Source organism: Caretta caretta, chromosome 14 (genome assembly GCF_965140235.1).
Source record: "Caretta caretta isolate rCarCar2 chromosome 14, rCarCar1.hap1, whole genome shotgun sequence".
Taxonomy (NCBI): Eukaryota; Metazoa; Chordata; order Testudines; family Cheloniidae; genus Caretta; species Caretta caretta.
In genome coordinates this window covers 39,889,539-39,908,709 of record NC_134219.1, presented here as the reverse complement: position 1 = coordinate 39,908,709, position 19,171 = coordinate 39,889,539, and the positions used below count along the sequence as shown (strand labels likewise).

Below are 19,171 nucleotides of genomic sequence, written 5' to 3'. Positions count from 1 at the left end.
GTGACACCCCCACCCGCCTCATTTCCTCTACTCTGCTGCCATCTAGTGTTGATTTCCCAGCATGACAGCCTGTTGCTCTTCTCTCCTCTAGTGGATTCTTCTCTCTATAGCTGCCTCTTTCCTGTTCTTGACTCTCATGTCACGTGGTGGCCCTTTGTTTAATATAACAGCCCATATCTCACTCCGTAACATCTGCTACTATCCACCTTTCACTATGCAGCACAGAGGTCCTCGTCTCTTCAGTGCTCTCTACTCAGCACTTACACACCGTTATACAGCTTCACCTCCCTTTCCAATGGTCATTTGGCAACATAATTTCTCCTTTCTTGCCCTTCCAATTTGGCTGCCGTTCATTGGGCAGCACAGCTGCACCTGTCCTCTTGTGGCCCTAGACAGCATAACTGCATCTCTCCTCATTTCTTACCTACTGCTAGGTGTGTGCTGTTTCAAACTAAAGCCACTGGGAACAAAATCGTACAAAAAATGATTGCAACATTAGTGGCTACAAGAGCACATACAGTGGCAGCAGCTCTCAAAGGCTTAGCAGGGGTTTCCCATCTATACAGCGCCTTTCTGTTGATGTGGGCTCTGTGTCCAATGGAAATGCACAGATTGAAGCTACCATGACAGATTCCCAGTGGCTCTCCAGGCTGAGATTCTCAGAGGCGTGTAAGGTGATGTGCATCCATCTCCCATTTCAAAGGGATTTGGGTGACTAACTCTGTTATGTCCCTTCTGAAATCCCTTCCACAGAGTCGGAGCCCTACAATTCTCACTGGTGCCCAGCTCCCCGACCTCTGGCCAAGCCCTGACATGCTCCCAGTGACTGAGCCAGCACTGCCATGTTTGGCATCACAGGAGTTCTGCCCGTTGATAGGTGGTTGCCGCTTTCTCTCACCATAAGTTGCCTCACCCCCTGAGGAAAGGGCCCTGTGTGGAGCAGAGCTGCCTGGGGTACCTGGGGCTGACTAGACACTGTGGTCTCAGAACTAGCCCTGTCGGACATTGGGCTTGTTGCAGTTAGTTTTGGGGACGCTCATTGTAACAGGTCCCCTCCCTTTGAACTGCTCTGTGCAGCTGGTGGAAGCAGAGCAGCTGGTGCCCTGCAGGGCCATGAGCAGAGTCCCTCGTCAGTGACCATTTGACAGACCCGACCCCCGGAACGGCCTCAGTTCTACGGGTGTCCTGGCAAACCCCAGCTGGGCCTGGACAGTCCCAGGGGACCTGGCATGTGAGTCTACCTCTTTGTTTGCCCAACCTCCCTGCCTCCAAGGGCCCGGTGAGCCTGGAGCTGTTGCTTTCCGGGAGCTGGTCACAGCCGGGTGTAGCCCAGATAAGAGCTATAACGCTGTTCCGGGTGAAGTGTCCAGAGGTCAGTGCTGGGGCCTGGTTGTTTGCCTCCGGCCTCTGTGAGTTCAGTGAAGATGGTTGGTTTGCAGAGGGTTATGATGGTAATATGCGCAATTTCAGGGGTGGCAGATTTCCAAGGCTTACGTTCCCAACTCTGCTGCACAAGGAGTTAGTATTTTTATTGTCCAAACATTTATTTTGATCAAGAATGGCTTTTCTAAAGATCTAAACAATTGTTTACAATTTTGTCTCCATTTTGCATAGTGCCCATAACTCCATGATGGAAACATGGTTATGGCCACCTCCCGCCCTGGTCCTTCCACTGAGAAGGACAACACTGAGTGCTGAGATTTTCACTAGGACTTTTCAACTTAATTTTAATGGAGGATGATTGCTGAAATCATCCAGACAGCCTGAGGTTTTCAAAGCTAAGTTATTATCTCAGAGTCTCTGCACGTTTTTGCGAAAGCCACATTTGCTGACTGCTTTCCTCAAAGCTTCCTTGACCTCTCTGTTTCTCAGGCTGTAGATGAGGGGGTTTACCAGGGGAGTCAGGACCGTGTAGCAAAGAGAGACCACTTTGATTAGGTCTCTCAGTGTATCACGTTTCGGTAGCATGTAGACAATCATTAGGGTTCCATAGAAAATTGTCACCACAATGAGGTGAGAGGAGCACGTGGAAAAGGCCTTTTGCCTCCCGGTGGTGGAAGGGATTCTCAGGATGGTGGCGATGATGCACATGTAGGACGTCAGGGTTAGTAGGAATGGAGGCAGGGTGAATACACAGGCTAGTATGAAATCTATCAATATGACCTGGTGGGTGTCACTGCAGGAGAGCTCTATCAGTGGAATGGCATCACAATAGAAATGGTCAATTTCATTTGGGCCACAGAATATTAACTGTGATAGGAATAAGACCAAGACGGTCATAGCCCAAAGACCATTTAACCAGGAGCCAGCAGCCAACTGGAAGGAAAACCTGATATTCATAAGAGTTGAATAGTGGAGGGGTTTACATATCGCTAAATACCGATCATAGGACATCGCTGCTAGGAGATAGCATTCTGTAGCCACCAGAGACCCAAAGAAATACAGCTGTGTGATGCAGCCACTGACTGAGATGGTTTTGTCCCCAGTCAGGAGACTGGCCAGCATCCGGGGCAGGATGGCTGAGGTGTAGCAGGTCTCTACGCAGGACAAATTCCCCAGGAAGAAGTACATGGGGCTGTGAAGATGCTGGTCAGCCACAACGAGCACCACAATGAGGGTGTTCCCAACCACGGTTGCCATGTAGATCACTAGGAACATCAGGAAGAGAAGAATTTGCAGGTCAGGGAGATCCCCGAATCCCAGGAGGAAGAATTCAGTGACGGCTGTTTGGTTTCTGCAGTCTGCCATTGGTTGTGTCTAGGAACAATAAATCTGTGCGACTGAATTGGAAGGACACAGAGTTAAAAGTTAATCAAATCTCGTGAATTAATTCCATAAATATTCAGAAAATCCCTCCCTCTCCTGGTTACAGGCTGAAATTTTAAGGCTAAGTTTAGATTTCAGAGCCAAGTGCCAGGAAACTGAGTCCGAGGACAGAACATTGCTCTGATGGGGAAGAGGGTGTTCGACACGGATATCAGTGATTACTATAAAAGCCCATTTATCTGGTAGCCACATACTGATATGACAGATCAGATCATTTCTCTGTCTATCATATCCTATCTAGTGACATACCAGAGCTTAGCAATGATGCTTAAATGCTGTATTTCACTTCTGGCAATGGCCAGAATCATGCCATGTCTTAGGAGTCAAAATCAAACGTCAACTAAAATCTTGGACTGAGATTTTTCAATGTGGTCTAGAGTTCTTAGGCACCGTCCTGCTGTTAGATTTCTTTCCATGAATTCTAACACTATATCCTGGTGTATTCAGCATTTCAGTGCCCTGTAGGAGAAGGAATAATTTTCACCCCCTCACAAGAGATCAGTTCCTGCCATAAATTATGCAGTGGAGTAAATTCTCCCTTAGTGCCTGTGGTGGTGATGGTGACATGGTGAGGGACTGGCAGTGCCTTTTCTGTTTCCCAACAGTAGCTATGTAGCAGTCATAAAATACAGCTCTTTGGAGGGTGGATCTTAGGAAGGGGTAGAGCCAGGCTGATGTGCAACCCTAACTGGGGAGTGACCCCCCCCCCCCCCCACTCCATAATGAGTGTGGGATGATAATACAGGAAAGGCACTGGGTGAAAAAAAATGCTTTCCCTAAACTCAGAGTCTAGAAACAATCTGGCATGTGTGATCCGGGCTAGTAAGACTCTATCACCACTCGCCACCCCATTGAAAAGTCATGGAAGACGGGAGACATTCCAGAAGACTGGAAAAGGGCAAATATAGTACCCATCTATAAAAAGGGAAATAAGGACAACCCAGGGAATTACAGACCAGTCAGCTTAACTTCTGTACCCGGAAAGGTAATGGAGCAAATAATTAAGCATTCAGTTTGCAAACACCTAGAAGATAATGAGGTGATAAGTAACAGTCAGCATGGATTTGTCAAGAACAAATCGTGTCAAACCAATCTGATAGCTTTCTTTGACAGGGTAACAACCCTTGTGGATGGCAGGAAGCGGTAGATGTGGTGTATCTTGACTTTAGTAAGGCTTTTGATACTGTCTCTCATGACCTTCTCATAAACAAACTAGGGAAATACAACCTAGATGGAGCTACTGTAAGGTGGGTGCATAACTGGTTGGAAAACCATTCCCAGAGAGTAGTTATCAGTGGTTCACAGTCATGCTGGAAGGGCATAATGAGTGGGGTCCCACAGGGATGGGTTTTGGGTCGGGTTCTGTTCAATATCTTCATCAAGGATTTAGATAATGGCATAGAGAGTACACTTATAAAGTTTGCGGACAATACCAAGCTGGGAGGGGTTGTGAGTGTTTTGGAGGATAGGATTAAAATTCAAAATGATCTGGACAAACTGGAGAAATGGTCTGAAGTAAATAGGATGAAATTCAATAAGGACAAATGCAATGTACTCCACTTAGGAAGGAACAATCAGTTGCACACATACCAAATGGGAAATGAGTGCAGAAGGAAGAAGTACTGTGGAAAGGGATCTGGGGGTCATCGTGGATCACAAGCTAAATATGAGTCAACAGTTTAACACTGTTGCAAAAAATTGGAGAAAGTCCAGAGAAGAGTAACAAATAGGATTAAAGGTCAAAACCTGGGTTTGACCCACATCCCAATCCTGACTCTGTCTTTGGCTCTGACCCTCGGCTTAACTCTGACTCTGATTTTTGCTTGACCCTCAGCTTGACCCTGATACTGGCTCTGACTCCTGGCTTCAGTTCTGGGATCCCAAGCTCCTGCCACTAGTCCTGCCTACCTTTGCCAAGGATTCTGGAAGTTTTCCTGGACCAGCCCTCACACTTGTACAAGGCAGGCCCTGTGGGACATGGAGGCAGTGGGTCACCCCCTACCCAGCATGTTCCAAGGGGCACTAAACACGCCTGAACAGGTTGACAGCCCTCGGACAGAACTTCCCATGGTGCGAACACAAATGGGCAGTTTTGAGAACACTCCGTGAAGTAGTTGGGTTACATCCTGTCTCCGAGGGCCTCAAAATGGACCCCAGGAAGGTGAACCCTGTTCGGACCTGGGCAGCACCCCTGGAACATCAAGGAGCTGCAGTGCTTCCTTGGGTTTGCTAATTTTTATAGGCACTTCATGCCTGGGTTTTCAGACCAGATAGCCCCATTGACGGTGCTCCTCTGCAAATACGCCTCTTTCATCTACTCTCCGGAGGCTCAACAGGTGATCGACCAGCTCAAGATGGCCTTCACCAGTGCTCCAGTCTTGAGCCATCCTGACCCAATGCGGGCCTTTGTCAGTGAGACTGATGCATCTAATGTTGCAATTGGGACTATACTTCCCCAAGAATCAGGCCCCCAACAGCACCTGTTCCCTTGTGCTTATTATTCTCGGAAACTCACACCCAGCAGAACAAAATTATGAGATTTTAGATACGGAGTTTCTAGCAATCAAAGCCACCTTCGGGGAATGGCACCACCACCTTGAAGGTGCCCAACACCCAATACAGGTTTACACAGATCATAAAATCTTGGACTATCTCCGTAGGGCAAAGGCGCTGAACCAAAGACAGCTTCAGTGGGCCCTGTTGTTCACACACTTTTACCATCACCTATCACCAGAACAAGGCAGCCAATGCCCTGTCCTGAAAAGGGGAATACCTCCCTGACCATACCCAGCTGGTGTGCATCCTCAAGCCCTATATTTTCCTGGATGCTCTATTCCCCAAGACCACTTCCTCCTTTAGTTAGTAAGAAGGTGCCCCTCAGCACCTTCAGACACCCTATCTAGACTCTAGGTGGTTATTACTGTGGATTTGATAGTCAAGCTTCCCTTATCTGCCAAGCATACCATCATCCTCCTAGAAGAGCCTGTCTGGGCAGCACCCCTAGAAGAGATGATGTAAGGCCTAGTGGGTCTATAGGACTACCAGGCAACAAACATCCCCACATTGCTACCTGTAATTTGATTATTCCTTGCAACACACAATCTGCAGTGGTTTAACACCAGGGGAAGTTCCGTCTCATGTGATCTGACTGACAGTGGTCTTAGCTATCCCTGATTGGCTCCTTGACCCTATATAAAGTGATGGGGTGTAAAAGGAAGTGTCCAGGGTCTGGCTGAAGAAAGGCTGTTTCAGTGGTGACTGTGGGGTGTTGGCTCGGTGGCTGGCTGGGCAGAGTGAGATGGATGAGAGAAATGAAACTGAAACCAGGCTAGACCATGAGTACAGGGAAAGCATTGATGAAGACTGGATGCCAGCAAGGAAAAAGAAAAGGGGAGATTCTCTGCACCCAGAAGAAGGACCAGCAAATAGGAGGGCAGGAAAGGGAAATGGGGGGAAATTACCTAACAGTAAAATCCGTAGATAAGGATATAAAGATAGGGGATATCAACCCCCTGAGAATGGCAGAGGGGATCAAAAAAGTGCTGGAGACAGAGCAAGAGCTAAGATGGTACCTGCTGGAGACTCATTAGTGGAATGTAAAAACAAAGACCAAGTAGGGACACTCCTTAAGACAAAGGTGCTAAGTAAAATACAAATAAGTTGTCAGCTACCCAAATTCCTCACAGAAACAAGATGGGTAGTATCTGGGGTGCCAAATGAAATTTCAGGAAAGAAAGCAAGGAATAGGTGGAGATAAGGTGATAAGTGCTAAGAGGCTCATTAGCAGAAGAGGCAGTGATAGCAAGTGCTTGACAGCTGTGCTGGTCACATTTTAAGGGAGGGATGTGACCAGATAGTCCAGAATATCAGAGTAACTTTAGGGTATCAAAGTCCTATAGTCCTCTTTCTGTGAGATGCTACAGCGGCCAGAGATTTGGTCATGTTGCAAATAATTCCAATGGGAAAATACAGTGCAGTAAGTGTGGAGGTGACCATTCACAGGATGACTGTGAGGAAGGGACAGAACAAAAATGTTGCAACTGTGGAGGAAAACACAGCTCAGAATATGCAAGCTGTACTGAGGGGAGCAAGCTAGAGAACTACAAGAAACCCAAGTTGGTAATAACATGTCCTGTGCAGAAGCTGTTAGGAAATACCTAAAAGAGAACCTGATGTGAGGAAAGGCAATAGCCTGCAACAAATTAATGGGAGGGAATGAGTAACGTTGGGATGAAAAGAGATTCATTGCAGTAATGGTTGATGTAATCAATTGTAGTTCTCAAACAGGAAAGAAAACAGAAAATGAGAATTATAACTAAAGCTGCAGGCTAGCAACCTGTCAGTGGAACAACTTCAGACTTTCCTCAGTGAAACTACTATGGACGGTTAGAAACAGATTTTCAGCTTGAATGCCCACAGCTTAATAGCACATGGGTAGGAATTAAAGACCAATATTTTTGATATGAAAACAAAGCCTGATCTAATATGCATACAAGACTTGGCTTGAGACTATAAAATCCCAAGATATGGTCTAATGGACATGATAGAGAAATGGAAAAGGTGGGGACGCATACCCTTTCACTAAGGAGAACCTGAAGTACCTTGAAATAGAGATTAGAAAGCTAAATATCAAGGATAATGCTATTGAGATACCAATACAAAACAATTCTGCATCTCTAAGACTTTATCATGTTTATTACCCGTGCAGGAAACTAGAGGCTATGGACCTGAAAGAATTCATTGCAAGTGTCACATGCCCACTCATTGTCTGTGGTGATCTGAATAGTCACAACCGATTGCAGGGAAGTAAGAAAAACATGGAAAATGTTCAGAGCAAATCTTTGAAGAGAATAATTTAGCAATAAGTGATGGAGCACCTACCAGGTTCAATACAGCTGATGGAAGCTTCTCCTGTCTGGATCTGGGACCATAAAGAGTGAATGCTGCTGTGAAATTGACAGAGGGGTGGGAATGGCTAGTGACCACATCCTGACATTAATTACATCTCAAGGAAAAGGATATCCCCACTTGGAATCTTAAAAAAGCAAACTGGAAAAATCTTTGGAAAGAGAAGTGAGCAATATGTGAGTAAGTAATGTATCTGTGAAGATATTGAGGAATTCTGTAGTAATATTAATAAAGGAATCATAAAGACAGCCAGCCTAGTTATTCCTAGGATGCCAACACTGCCTGAAGATAGGGGAAGTGTACCATGGTGGAACAGGGAATATGAAATGGTAATTCGGGAAAGGAATAAGGCATATAAGACAGCAAAAAATCCTTAAATAATGAACGTAATGAAATATAAAAAAGTAAGGTAGTTTCACAAAGGGCTATAAAAAGGGCAAAAAGAGAGAGCTGGACACCATAACATGGGGAAGTAAGTAAAAATACCAATACAGCAAAGATTATATATAAACAAACTAGGGAAATGAATGGAATAAAGAGTAAGAGTCACGTAACACTAAGTCTTCCAGTTGCAGGGCATGGAGTAATAAGCTCTAAGAAAAGAAAAGCAGAAACTCTGGCCACCATGCTTCAAAAAGTCAGTAATGATGAATATCAGAGGATAAAAATTAGGGAGAAGAAAAGAACATTAAGGATAATTATGAGATGAAGAGGTGGGATGGGAGAAGGATGTGGATATTTTAAATGTAAACTTTAGTGTGGCTTAGGTAAAACCATGGAAAGTAAAGTAAGGGAGAGAACAGTAGCACACCTAGAAAGAAGAAGGTTTATAGATAAAACACAAAGTGGGCTCCAGTAAGGTGGGAGTGTGATTGACCACGCTGTCAGGATAGAGACAGAAGCACAAAAAAGCATGAGAATCATAGAATTAATTATACTAATATTCCTGGGCATAGAAAAAGCCTACGATGTGTTCTGGAGAGAGGAACTACTTCATAAAGTGGCCTCAGTGGGTAACATAGGAAGAATGTACAGATGGATAAGGAACTTCTTAGGCAAAAGAACAAGTCCAAATAGGGAAAGCTTTCTCCAGCGTATAGTAAATTGCAAGTGAAACTCCACAGAGCAGTGTAGTTACGCCAGCCCTCTTTAACATCATGATAAATGATCGCCCTGAAGAGATGAGGATAGGAATAGGGATCATGTTTGCTGAATGTGCCATATGGATCAAAAGCAGAAACCTTGAAAGTGCCACCAAAAGAACGATGATGCACTTAAGAGAAGTGCAGAATGGGGAAGAGGTGGGGCTTCAAATTCTCATAGACAAAACTAAGGGAATGATCCTCACAACATGGAAAAGCCAAAAAGATGTAAAGTTATAGCTATATGACCAATAGATAAATATACTGTCATTACAAATTCTTAGGTGTGATATTTGATAACAAGCTCACTTGGAGGGACCATACTGAAAGTATTAGATAAGTGCAAAAGTCAAATACCTGTGGAACATCCTGGGGAGTGGATATGAAAATGGTGGCAATGCTATACAGAGCACTGATTAGACCAGTTATTGAATATGGATGCCCGGCCTTTGGGTCAGCAATGAATACAAATCCGAACTAGATTATATCCACACACACGCATTGCATATCAGGTGGTGAGTTCATTACTGTATCTCTGTACTACAGATATACGCATTTCCATCAGCTGCTGCTAACTCTTAGAACGAAGCTCCCAGACTCAACCTTTTTGGGTCAAAGTACGAGATAATAGTGAAGATAGCACAAAGCTAACCGGTTTGGACAAAAAGTCAACATTCCCCATGTAAATAAGGTACAGAAGTGGATAGCTGATCTTCATGAAAAGAAGGGATTGAAAGAGACCAAAATGTATAGCTATGGGAAAATATTCTATCCTTAGAAAATCACCCCCGGTCGGGAAAGACGTGGAATTATATAATGAAATCAATAAAAAAATGATAGACAAGATGTCACAATTATATTGATTTGCTATAAGTGGGGACACTATTGACAAATACATACAGAGGGTTCCAAAGAGGAAAGAACAGAGTGGGAACAGCTTCCTGTGTGCCCTCACTCGGACTCAAGAAAGCTTTATGGCTAACTTTGTATCCATCTTTATGGCTGAGATACACAGGGATTATGCTAGCACTAAATCATGCTTTAGATGTGTGGCCAGCTGCTGTGGCCATCCTGTCTGACTCTTTATCAGGGCTGCAGCAGTCAACTCACAGTGGTGAGTCTGACAGCAGAAATGATTCTCTTAATGATATATTACTGCTAACAGCCAGACTGGTGGAACTGGATATAACCAACGTAATCGCATGGATCCTGGTGCAGACAGGGATAGCAGGCAACGAATTGGCTGGCAAAAAGTGTTATTAATCACAAACAAGTTGACTTCGGGATCCCCTTAAGCAAACTGGAATTTAAACACCTAATCAAAAGTGAGCTAAGGAAGGAATGGCAAGAACTGGAGGCAAATGAAATGAAGGGGAAAAAAATTCCTGATTCTGCCTCCGGCTCTGACCCTCGGCTTGACTCTTGACCCTGATACTGACTCTGACCCCTGGCTTCAGTTCCGGGATCTCCAGCTCCTAACACTTGTCCTACCTACCTTTGCCCAGCATCCTGACACAGACGATGTATCGTAAAAATGAATACAGATACTTCCCACATTCTTCACAGAAGGTGAATCTTAAATTGCTCATGCTTAATTACTCAGGCACTTTAATACCCCGGTTCGGAAGGTGATATATAAATGCAAAGCAGTAGCAGTTTGGAATTGGGTGCTCACCTCTATTCATAGGACAGATCACACTTCAGTCGATGAACTCATTTCTCAGGGTTTGAGACCAGGTGGGTGAGGTAATACCTTTTATTGGACCAACTTCTGCTGGTGAGAGACATGTTTTCGACACACAGAGCTCTTCAGGGTTTGGCAGACAAGACTCCAGTTCCACTGAGGTTCTTGTCTTTCATCATTCTGCAGAAATGGGACTTTCTCAGTAGAGACCTGCAGTTACCTGAAGGGACAGAAAATGGGCTTCCCCTTCGATTTAAAAAGTGTAAATGCTCTCTCATAGTTGTATTCTCTCTTCATGCTTTTCAAAAGGGTCCCACTTTGACCTTTTTCCCACTTGGTTCATTTTGTGTCTCCAAAGCGTTGTAGCTAACAATGCCCACTGTGAGTTGCAATTATACAAGTCCCACTGTACATCAGGTTTTAGTCTAATGATCCTTTGTGGAAAATATTTTAGATCATGGAGAAACACCAGCTTACATTTTTGGGAGATGCCTGTCCAAGGTGATGGCCAGTTATCATGTACTTGCACCGCCCCCGAATTAGTATTCAAGAGATGCTGCCATCTAATGGGCATTTTTGAAAATAGTGGCCCATGTCTCACTCTTACAACATGCTGCCACCTGGGAGCCATTTTACAGTATAACTTTCCCATTATTGTATTGGCTACTGAACTCTATTGGTCACTAGTCAGTATTTCTGATGCCCCCCACCCCCGCCCCATTTCCTCTACTCTGCTGCCATCCAGTGTCGATTTCCCAGCATGACAGCCTGTTGCTCTTCTCTCCTATGGTGGATTCTTCTCGCTATAGCTGCCTCTTTCCCATTCTTAAAAAGAAAAGGAGGACTTGTGGCACCTTAGAGACGAACAAATTTATTAGAGCATAAGCTTTCGTGAGCTACAGCTCACTTCATCGGATGCCTGCAAGTGGGGAGATTTTATATACACAGAGAACATGAAACAATTGGTTAGTCTCTAAGGTGCCACAAGTACTCCTTTTCTTCTTACCATACAGACTGTAACAAGAGTGATCAGGTAAGGTGAGCTATTAAGCTATTACCAGCAGGAGAGCCGGGGCGGGGGGCAGGGGGGGGGAACCTATTGTAGTGATAATCAAGGTGCGCCATTTCCAGCACTTTACAAGAACAGTAGGAGGGGAAATAAACATGGGGAAATAGTTTTACTTTGTGTAAGGACACATCCATTCCCAGTCTTTATTCAAACCTAAGTTAATTGTATCCAGTTTGCAAATGAATTCCAATTCAGCAGTCTCTCGTTGGAGTCTGTTTTTGAAGTTTTTTTGTTGAAGAATTGCCACTTTTAGGTCTGTAATCCAGTGACCAGGGAGATTGAAGTGTTCTCCAACTAGTTTTTAAATGTTATAATTCTTGATGTCTGATTTGTGTCCATTTATTCCTTTATGTAGAGATTGTTCATTTTGGCCAATGTACATGGCAGAGGGGCATTGCTGGCACATGATGGCATATATCACATTGGTAGATGTGCAGGTGAACGAGCCTCTGATAGTGTGGCTGATGTGATTAGGCCCTATGATGGTGTCCCCTGATTAGATATGTGGACACAGTTGGCAACAGGCATGTGAAGTAGTTATGAGTGAGGACAAAGTCACAAAGTTCAGCCACCAGGTTTGCCGTGACATTATCAGGGATACTGTTCCTGACGACTTGTAGTCCATCTTTGTGTGGAATGTTGGTGTAGAGGGCTTCTACATCCATAGTGGCTAGGATCGTGTTTTCAGGAAGATCACCGATGGATTGTAGTTTCCTCAGGAAGTCAGTGGTGTCTCGAAGATAGCTGGGAGTGCTGGTAGCATAGGGCCTATGGAGGGAGTGTTTGGGGACAATGTATACCTTCAAAACAGCGTCACTGCTACGGGTACCCGCATGGCCCCACAGTATGCCAACATTTTCATGGCTGACTTAGAACAAAGCTTCCTCAGCTCTCGTCCCCTAACGCCCTTATTCTACTTGCGCTACATTGATGACATCTTCATCATCTGGACCCATGGAAAAGAAGCCACCATGATTTCAACAATTTCCATCCAACCATCAACCTCAGCCTGGACCAGTCCACACAAGAGATCCACTTCCTGGACACTACAGTGCTAATAAGCAATGGCCACATAAACACCACCCTATACCGGAAACCTACTGACCACTATGCTTACCTACATGCCTCCAGCTTTCACCCAGACCACACCACACGATCCATTGTCTACAGCCAAGCTCTACGATACAACTGCATTTGCTCCAACCCCTCAGACAGAGACAAACACCTACAAGATTCGAGCATTCTTACAACTACAATACCCACCTGCTGAAGTGAAGAAACAGATTGACCGAGCCAGAAGAGTACCCAGAAGTTACCTACTACAGGACAGGCCCAACAAAGAAAATAACAGAACGCCACTAGCCATCACCTTCAGCCCCCAACTAAAACCTCTCCAACGCATCATCAAGGATCTACAACCTATCCTGAAGGACGACCCATCACTCTCACAGATCTTGGGAGACAGGCCAGTCCTTGCTTACAGACAGCCCCCCAACCTGAAGCAAATACTCACCAGCAACCACACCCCACACAACTAAAACACTAACCCAGGAACCTATCCTTGCAACAAAGCCCGTTGCCAACTGTGTCCACATATCTATTCAGGGGACACCATCATAGGGCCTAATCACATCAGCCACACTATCAGAGGCTCGTTCACTTGCACATCTACCAATGTGATATATGCCATCATGTGCCAGCAATGCCCCTCTGCCATGTTGCGTGGTTTGGGTTTGGTTGGGTGGAGGGTGAGAAAACCTGGATTTGTGCTGGAAATGGCCCACCTGTTGATCACTTTAGATAAGCTATTACCAGCAGGACAGTGGGGTGGGAGGAGGTATTGTTTCATATTCTCTGTGTGTATATAAAGTCTGCTGCAGTTTCCACGGTAAACATCTGATGAAGTGAGCTGTAGCTCACGAAAGCTCATGCTCAAATAAATTGGTTAGTCTCTAAGGTGCCACAAGTACTCCTTTTCTTTTTGCGAATACAGACTAACACGGCTGTTCCTCTGAAACCGGTTTAGCAGGGGTTTCCCATCCATTCAGCGCCTTTCAGTTGATGTGGGTTCTGTTTCCAATGGAAATGCATAGATTGAAGCTCCCATGACAGAATCCCAGTGGCTCTCCAGGCTGAGATTCTCAGAGACTTTTAAGGGAGATAGGCGTCCATCTCCCATTTAAAAGAGATTTGGGTGACTAGCTCTGTCAGGTCCCTTGGGAAATCCTTTCCACAGAGTCGGAGCCCTACAATTCTCACTGGTGCCCAGCTCCCCAACCTCTGGCCAAGCCCTGACGTGCTCCCAGTGACTGAGCCAGCACTGCCATGTTTGGCATCACAGGAGTTCTGCCCGTTGGTAGGTGGTAGCTGCTTCCTCTCACCATAAGTTGCCTCACCCCCTGAGGAAAGGGCCCTGTGTGGAGCAGAGCTGCCTGGGGTACCTGGGGCTGACTAGACACTGTGGTCTCAGAACTAGCCCTGTTGGACATTGGGCTTGTTGCAGTTAGTTGTTATGCATAAGGGGATCACACATATTGTAGGAGACCATTTAAAATGAAGTGGGCAATTAACATGAAGTGGGCGATTAACACTCTGCAGAATAGGCAGCAGGGCCCATTGGCTCCAAAGGAGCTACAGCCAATTTACACCTGCTGGGCGACCAATGTGAATTCAATATTTTTTAAAAGTCTTGCAGCATTGCATCTGCAGCCCATTGAGCTTTTTAGTTTAGTGCTGTCTGTAGCAAGAGAAAAATTAATGTAATGGCTGAGAAAGAAAGAAAGAAAGAAAGAAAGAAAGAAAGAAAGAAAGAAAGAAAGAAAGAAAGATTAGGGCCATTCATCCCAACAGAAGTTGAAGATGAGATACTTGAAAACTGTGCAACACTGAACTCCTCCAAAGTTCTATCCCTAGAGTGACTGAACCATTCTCCGCCACCAATAAAAGTTACACTTGTAATTAAACCCATGGGGCAAAGAGCTAAGAAAGTGCAAACTGGTTCAGAACTTTTGAATCAGCTTCAGATCACTTTGGCAGGCAAAATATATGGATTTATAACTGTGTAATGGGCTAGATCCCCAGCTGATGTAAATTGACATCGCTCGATGGAAATCCAAGGCCCAGATTCCCAGTTGGCATAAATAGGCCAAACTACCATGAACTCAATGGAAGTAAAAAGAAAAGGAGGACTTGTGGCACCTTAGAGACGAACCAATTTATTTGAGCATAAGCTTTCGTGAGCTACAGCTCACTTCATCGGATGGAAGTGGAAGTGTAACAATTTACACAAGCCTATGACCTGGTCCTTAGTTTTTAGTCTTCACCTCTGGGTACCTCTTGGTGACTGACTTCAGTCAGACAAGGCAGGCTGAGCTGTGGGTTCCTCTAGAGCTGCTGATACAATGCAGGAGGAAAAAAAGTCTCTGCTCCCCCAGAAGTGATTACGTGATGTTAATGAAGGAACAGGCTATTCCAGGCCAGCTGAGATTCTGGTGCGACAAGGCTCTTCGCTATTGTGGATCATGTGTCTCTGTTAGAAATCACTGTTTTAGTCCCTTCCAACCCTGAGATTCTATGATTCATTCATTCTATGATTCATTCTACAAACACCTTGGGACATGCTTTGGGCCTCTGCCCTGCCTTGTTTTTAGCCAAGGGTCCTTCCAGGGATGCTGCCATCAAGTGAGATAAAGGGTGGGTACTGTTCTCCCTCTGTGGGGTTAGAGTTGGGCAGGTTGTCAGGGTGGTTTGCTCCAGAGGTGAGATCAGAGCTGGGCGTAAAGCCTTGGAGACCGGATTCAACTGTTTAGCCCCAGAGTAGGGACATCCTGGGCTGTGACAATATCTGAACCCTGCACAAGACAGGATCAGCTCTAGAGCTGGGAGGAGTTTTCAGTCTCTGATCCCATTTAGTCCTTCATCTCCCAGCCAAGCCTGTCCAAGGAGGGGAGCAGGGAGCACCCCTCTGTGGAGTGGATCCCTGTCTACTAGGAACTTCAGAGAGACTCAGGAAATCCAGCGAAGGGACATGGAAACTGCTGCTGGATAATACAGTGATGGGGGCATGAGAGAGAGATGACCAAAGAATCCTGGTGCTGGAGGATCAAAAGCATCGCACGTTGGGAAAAAATCCACAAAGACCAACAGACTACATTTTTGCTTTCAATTCTACATGTGAAGGTATTAATGTACAGACAAATTTAATAACAGAGATATGAATTGTAATTGGAACTTTTAAAGACTTTTATTATCAAGCAGCTAGAGCCTGCCAGATTTCTTTTCAGCAGAATGTAAGAACTGAAATATAAATTACAATTTGAACTCTTTAAGGAATTAACTCTCAGTCTAGTCAGACATCTAGATCCAGTCAGAGAAAAAGAAGGTGGACAATGACTTTGCATCAGAAATCAGAAATGCTTGCAGGGTTTAGCAAGCAACAACTAATTTCTTTTCAGCTAAAAACTACTGTAAACTGGAAATTGCACATTGCAAACCAAAGAATATTGGGATTTGCAGATTTCAAAAAACCGAAACCAAATATCTGAGTATAGGAGATACTTTCCCTGAACATTTTTGTTTAGTTCAAAAACTCGTTTTCCTACAAAAAAACCTCATTTTCCTACTACTACAAAAAAAATCTAAATTTCCAAACATCTCTAATTTGGAATGGAGCTTTAAACAAGGGAGGGGAACACTAATACTGTTCAATAATACCATAATTTCAAAACCATTTTTTCTCTTGAAACTGGGTTTGTTTCTGTGTCAAAGGGATAATTACTGGAAGGTCAAAATTGAATAAGCAGCAGAGCTGACAGCCACAGTTGATATGTTATGCACACCAGCACCTTTAGGCTCAGAGTTGAACCACCAGTTAAAGCCATTCTATCTCAATGTTGCCAAAGGACATACAGGAGGTAAATGGGACTAGAACCCATATTTCCAGGATTTCCTTGGAAGTTAACAAGATAGACACAGGCCCAGGATTACAAAGGGTTTAAGCACCTAAAGAAGGAGCAAGGCGCCTTTGGGGATTTACAATAGCATCTGAGCAGGTTAGGTGCTATCTTTTAATGCTGGCCCACAGATAACACAGAAGCTTGGCTGGAATCAGGGAACCTGGTGGCGATTGTACTCCCTGTGTTATGCTGGGGTCAGACTACAGGGTCTGAATGGCTCTTTTGGCGTTATCACCTTTGTTTCTGTGCCCTTGCCTCTGAATCTCTGCTTCTGAGCTCTGCAGGGCTCCAGGGCGTGAGTCTTGCTAGCCCTTAGGAAATAGACGTGGATAAATCACCTTCCCGCAGCATCAGTCCTTTAATGTCAGTGCAGCTCAATGCCAGCTACTCACAGCTCGTCTGAAGAGAGCAATCGGTTTGAGTCTAGTTCAATCGCTGAATGAGGCTGAAAGGATTCTCAGATACCTGTGCCCTTAGCTTTTAGATTCTGCTATATAGATAGATAGTGACCAAAAAATCCTAGTGCTGGATGACTGAATGTGTCTTCCGTTGGGAAAAAGCCACAAAGGTTAGCACAGGAAGTTTGCTATTTCAATTAAACGTGTTGGGGGATCAACATACAGGGAAGAATTAAGATGATAAATATGAATTACAATACGAACTGGTTAAGACCTTTCCCATCAGTTTAATCAAATACCTACTGCTGACTGGAATTTTTCCTCCCATCAGGAAAATTTTTACTTTTCACTGAACACCCTAAATCCATTCCCCGCTCCCCCCTCCCCCCTCAGTTTTTGGCAAATGAAAACTTTCTGCTGAAAACTGATTTTTTTTATTCCAAAACCAATACAGCTTGTTTTTTTAAGTTTTCATTTTTTTTTACAAAACAATCCCAAAATGTTTGAGAAAAGCAGACAGATTCTGAGATGTGTTGTTATTTATCTTAAAAACCAATCTCCATTAAAAAGAACCCAGCTGAAAATTTCCAACCAGCCTCTATGCACAGAGTTTGGGGTGGAAAAATGACAGATGAGCTGCTATTTACGATGCTGGGTGAGTCAACATCATATTGCCCTGGAAAGTGAGAATCGGGCTGTGTTAGAATTTTAGTTGATCAGTTTCATACCCAAGTTGTGAGAATTGTTGGGTTTGGAGTGTGCTTTGTTCCATCCTTCATATTGCATTTTATCAAGCCACACCTTGGGCCAAATCCTCAGATGAGATAAAGTGACGAAGCTCCATTGACTTTAAAGGAGCTGACCTAATTTACACTAGTGTGGTAACGTGACTCCTTGATTGTCAGAGGCAAGGAACACTAACAACACCTACTCATTGTAAGTGATGAGTTCTGTGCACCTTTGACATTCATAGAATGAGATATTAGGGAAAGGGGAATCAGAGCCATTCCCTCTGTCGCTCTAATCCTGACCATTGTCTTTCTCGTTCCCTCCACAGACATCGCACAGTGTACTACGGAAGAAAATGTCCAACCAAACCTCCATGATCGAATTCTTTCTCCTGGGATTCTCTGACGTTCGGGAGCTGAAGATTTTACACTTTGTGGTGTTTCTACTGCTTTACCTGATATCCCTGCTGGGGAACCTTCTCATCATCACAGCCATAGCCCTTGACCACCACCTTCACACCCCCATGTACTTCTTCCTGATGAATCTGTCCATCCTAGACCTCGGCTCCATCTCTGTCACCATCCCCAAATCCATGGCCAGTTCCCTCACGAACACCAGATCGATTTCTTATTCTGGATGTGTCACCCAAGTCTTTTTCTTCATCTTCGTTGCTGAAACCGACTTTGTCTTACTCACCATCATGGCATACGATCAATACGTCGCCATCTGCAAACCACTGCACTATGAGACTATAATGAACAGGAGAGCTTGTGTCCAAATGGCAGCCAGTGCCTGGATCACTGGAATTCTCTACTCTGCACTGCACACTGGGATCACCTTTGAAATCTCCTTCTGTGGAGGCAACGTGGTGGATCAGTTCTTCTGTGAAATCCCCCAGCTCCTCAATCTCGCCTGCTCTGACTTGTACCTCATTGAAGTTGGGTTTCTCATCTTTAGTTCATTCTTAGGCTTAAGCTGCTTTCTTTTCATCATTGTGGTCATATGTTCAGATCTTCAAAGCAGTCCTGAAAATCCCCTCTAAGCAGGGTGAGCATAAAGCCTTCTCCACCTGCCTCCCTCACCTCACCGTGGTGTCTTTGTTCTTTAGTACTGCTGCCTTTGCCTACCTGAAACCCACCTCCAGCTCAACCTCAGGTCTGAATCTCATAGTGGCTGTTCTCTATTCTGTGTTGCCACCAATGATGAATCCGATCATCTACAGCATGAGAAACAAAGAGCTCAAAGGTGCACTGAGTAAACAGATAGGTTGGAGGTTATTCACTAAGAACAAAATGTCCATATGTCTCCTTCGGTAGCAATTTCATTCTGTATTTCTTTATAAATAAAATCTGATGACATTATTTCCTCCATGAGAAAATACTGTGCACTCTGTTTATGCGGAATTGGGTATTTGCACTAGTAAAGATAGAGACATACATGACTCAGGAAAAAAAGGAGTT

General features: G+C 44.6%; 3 protein-coding genes across 3 annotated transcripts in view; 2 read left to right on the top strand and 1 right to left on the bottom strand.

Moving 5' to 3' along the window:
* Window positions 1–19,171, top strand: part of LOC125629622 (zinc finger protein RFP-like) — a 164,111-nt gene that overhangs the window by 29,238 nt on the left and 115,702 nt on the right. The window lies entirely within an intron of this gene.
* Window positions 1,792–2,748, bottom strand: LOC125628870 (olfactory receptor 6N1-like). Its single transcript, XM_048834101.2, has one exon. The coding sequence runs from the start codon at window positions 2,746–2,748 to the stop codon at window positions 1,792–1,794; it is 957 nt and encodes a 318-aa protein (XP_048690058.2).
* Window positions 18,046–19,056, top strand: LOC125629179 (olfactory receptor 14A16). The gene is given in 2 exon segments (XM_048834506.2): window positions 18,046–18,708; window positions 18,710–19,056. Coding segments are annotated over 2 exon segments (960 nt in total). The 5' UTR covers window positions 18,046–18,066; the 3' UTR covers window positions 19,028–19,056.

Coding starts and splice junctions, on each gene's coding strand:
- LOC125628870 (XM_048834101.2), bottom strand. CDS start 2,748: ATGGCAGACTGCAGAAACCAAACAGCCGTCACTGAATTCTTCCTCCTG.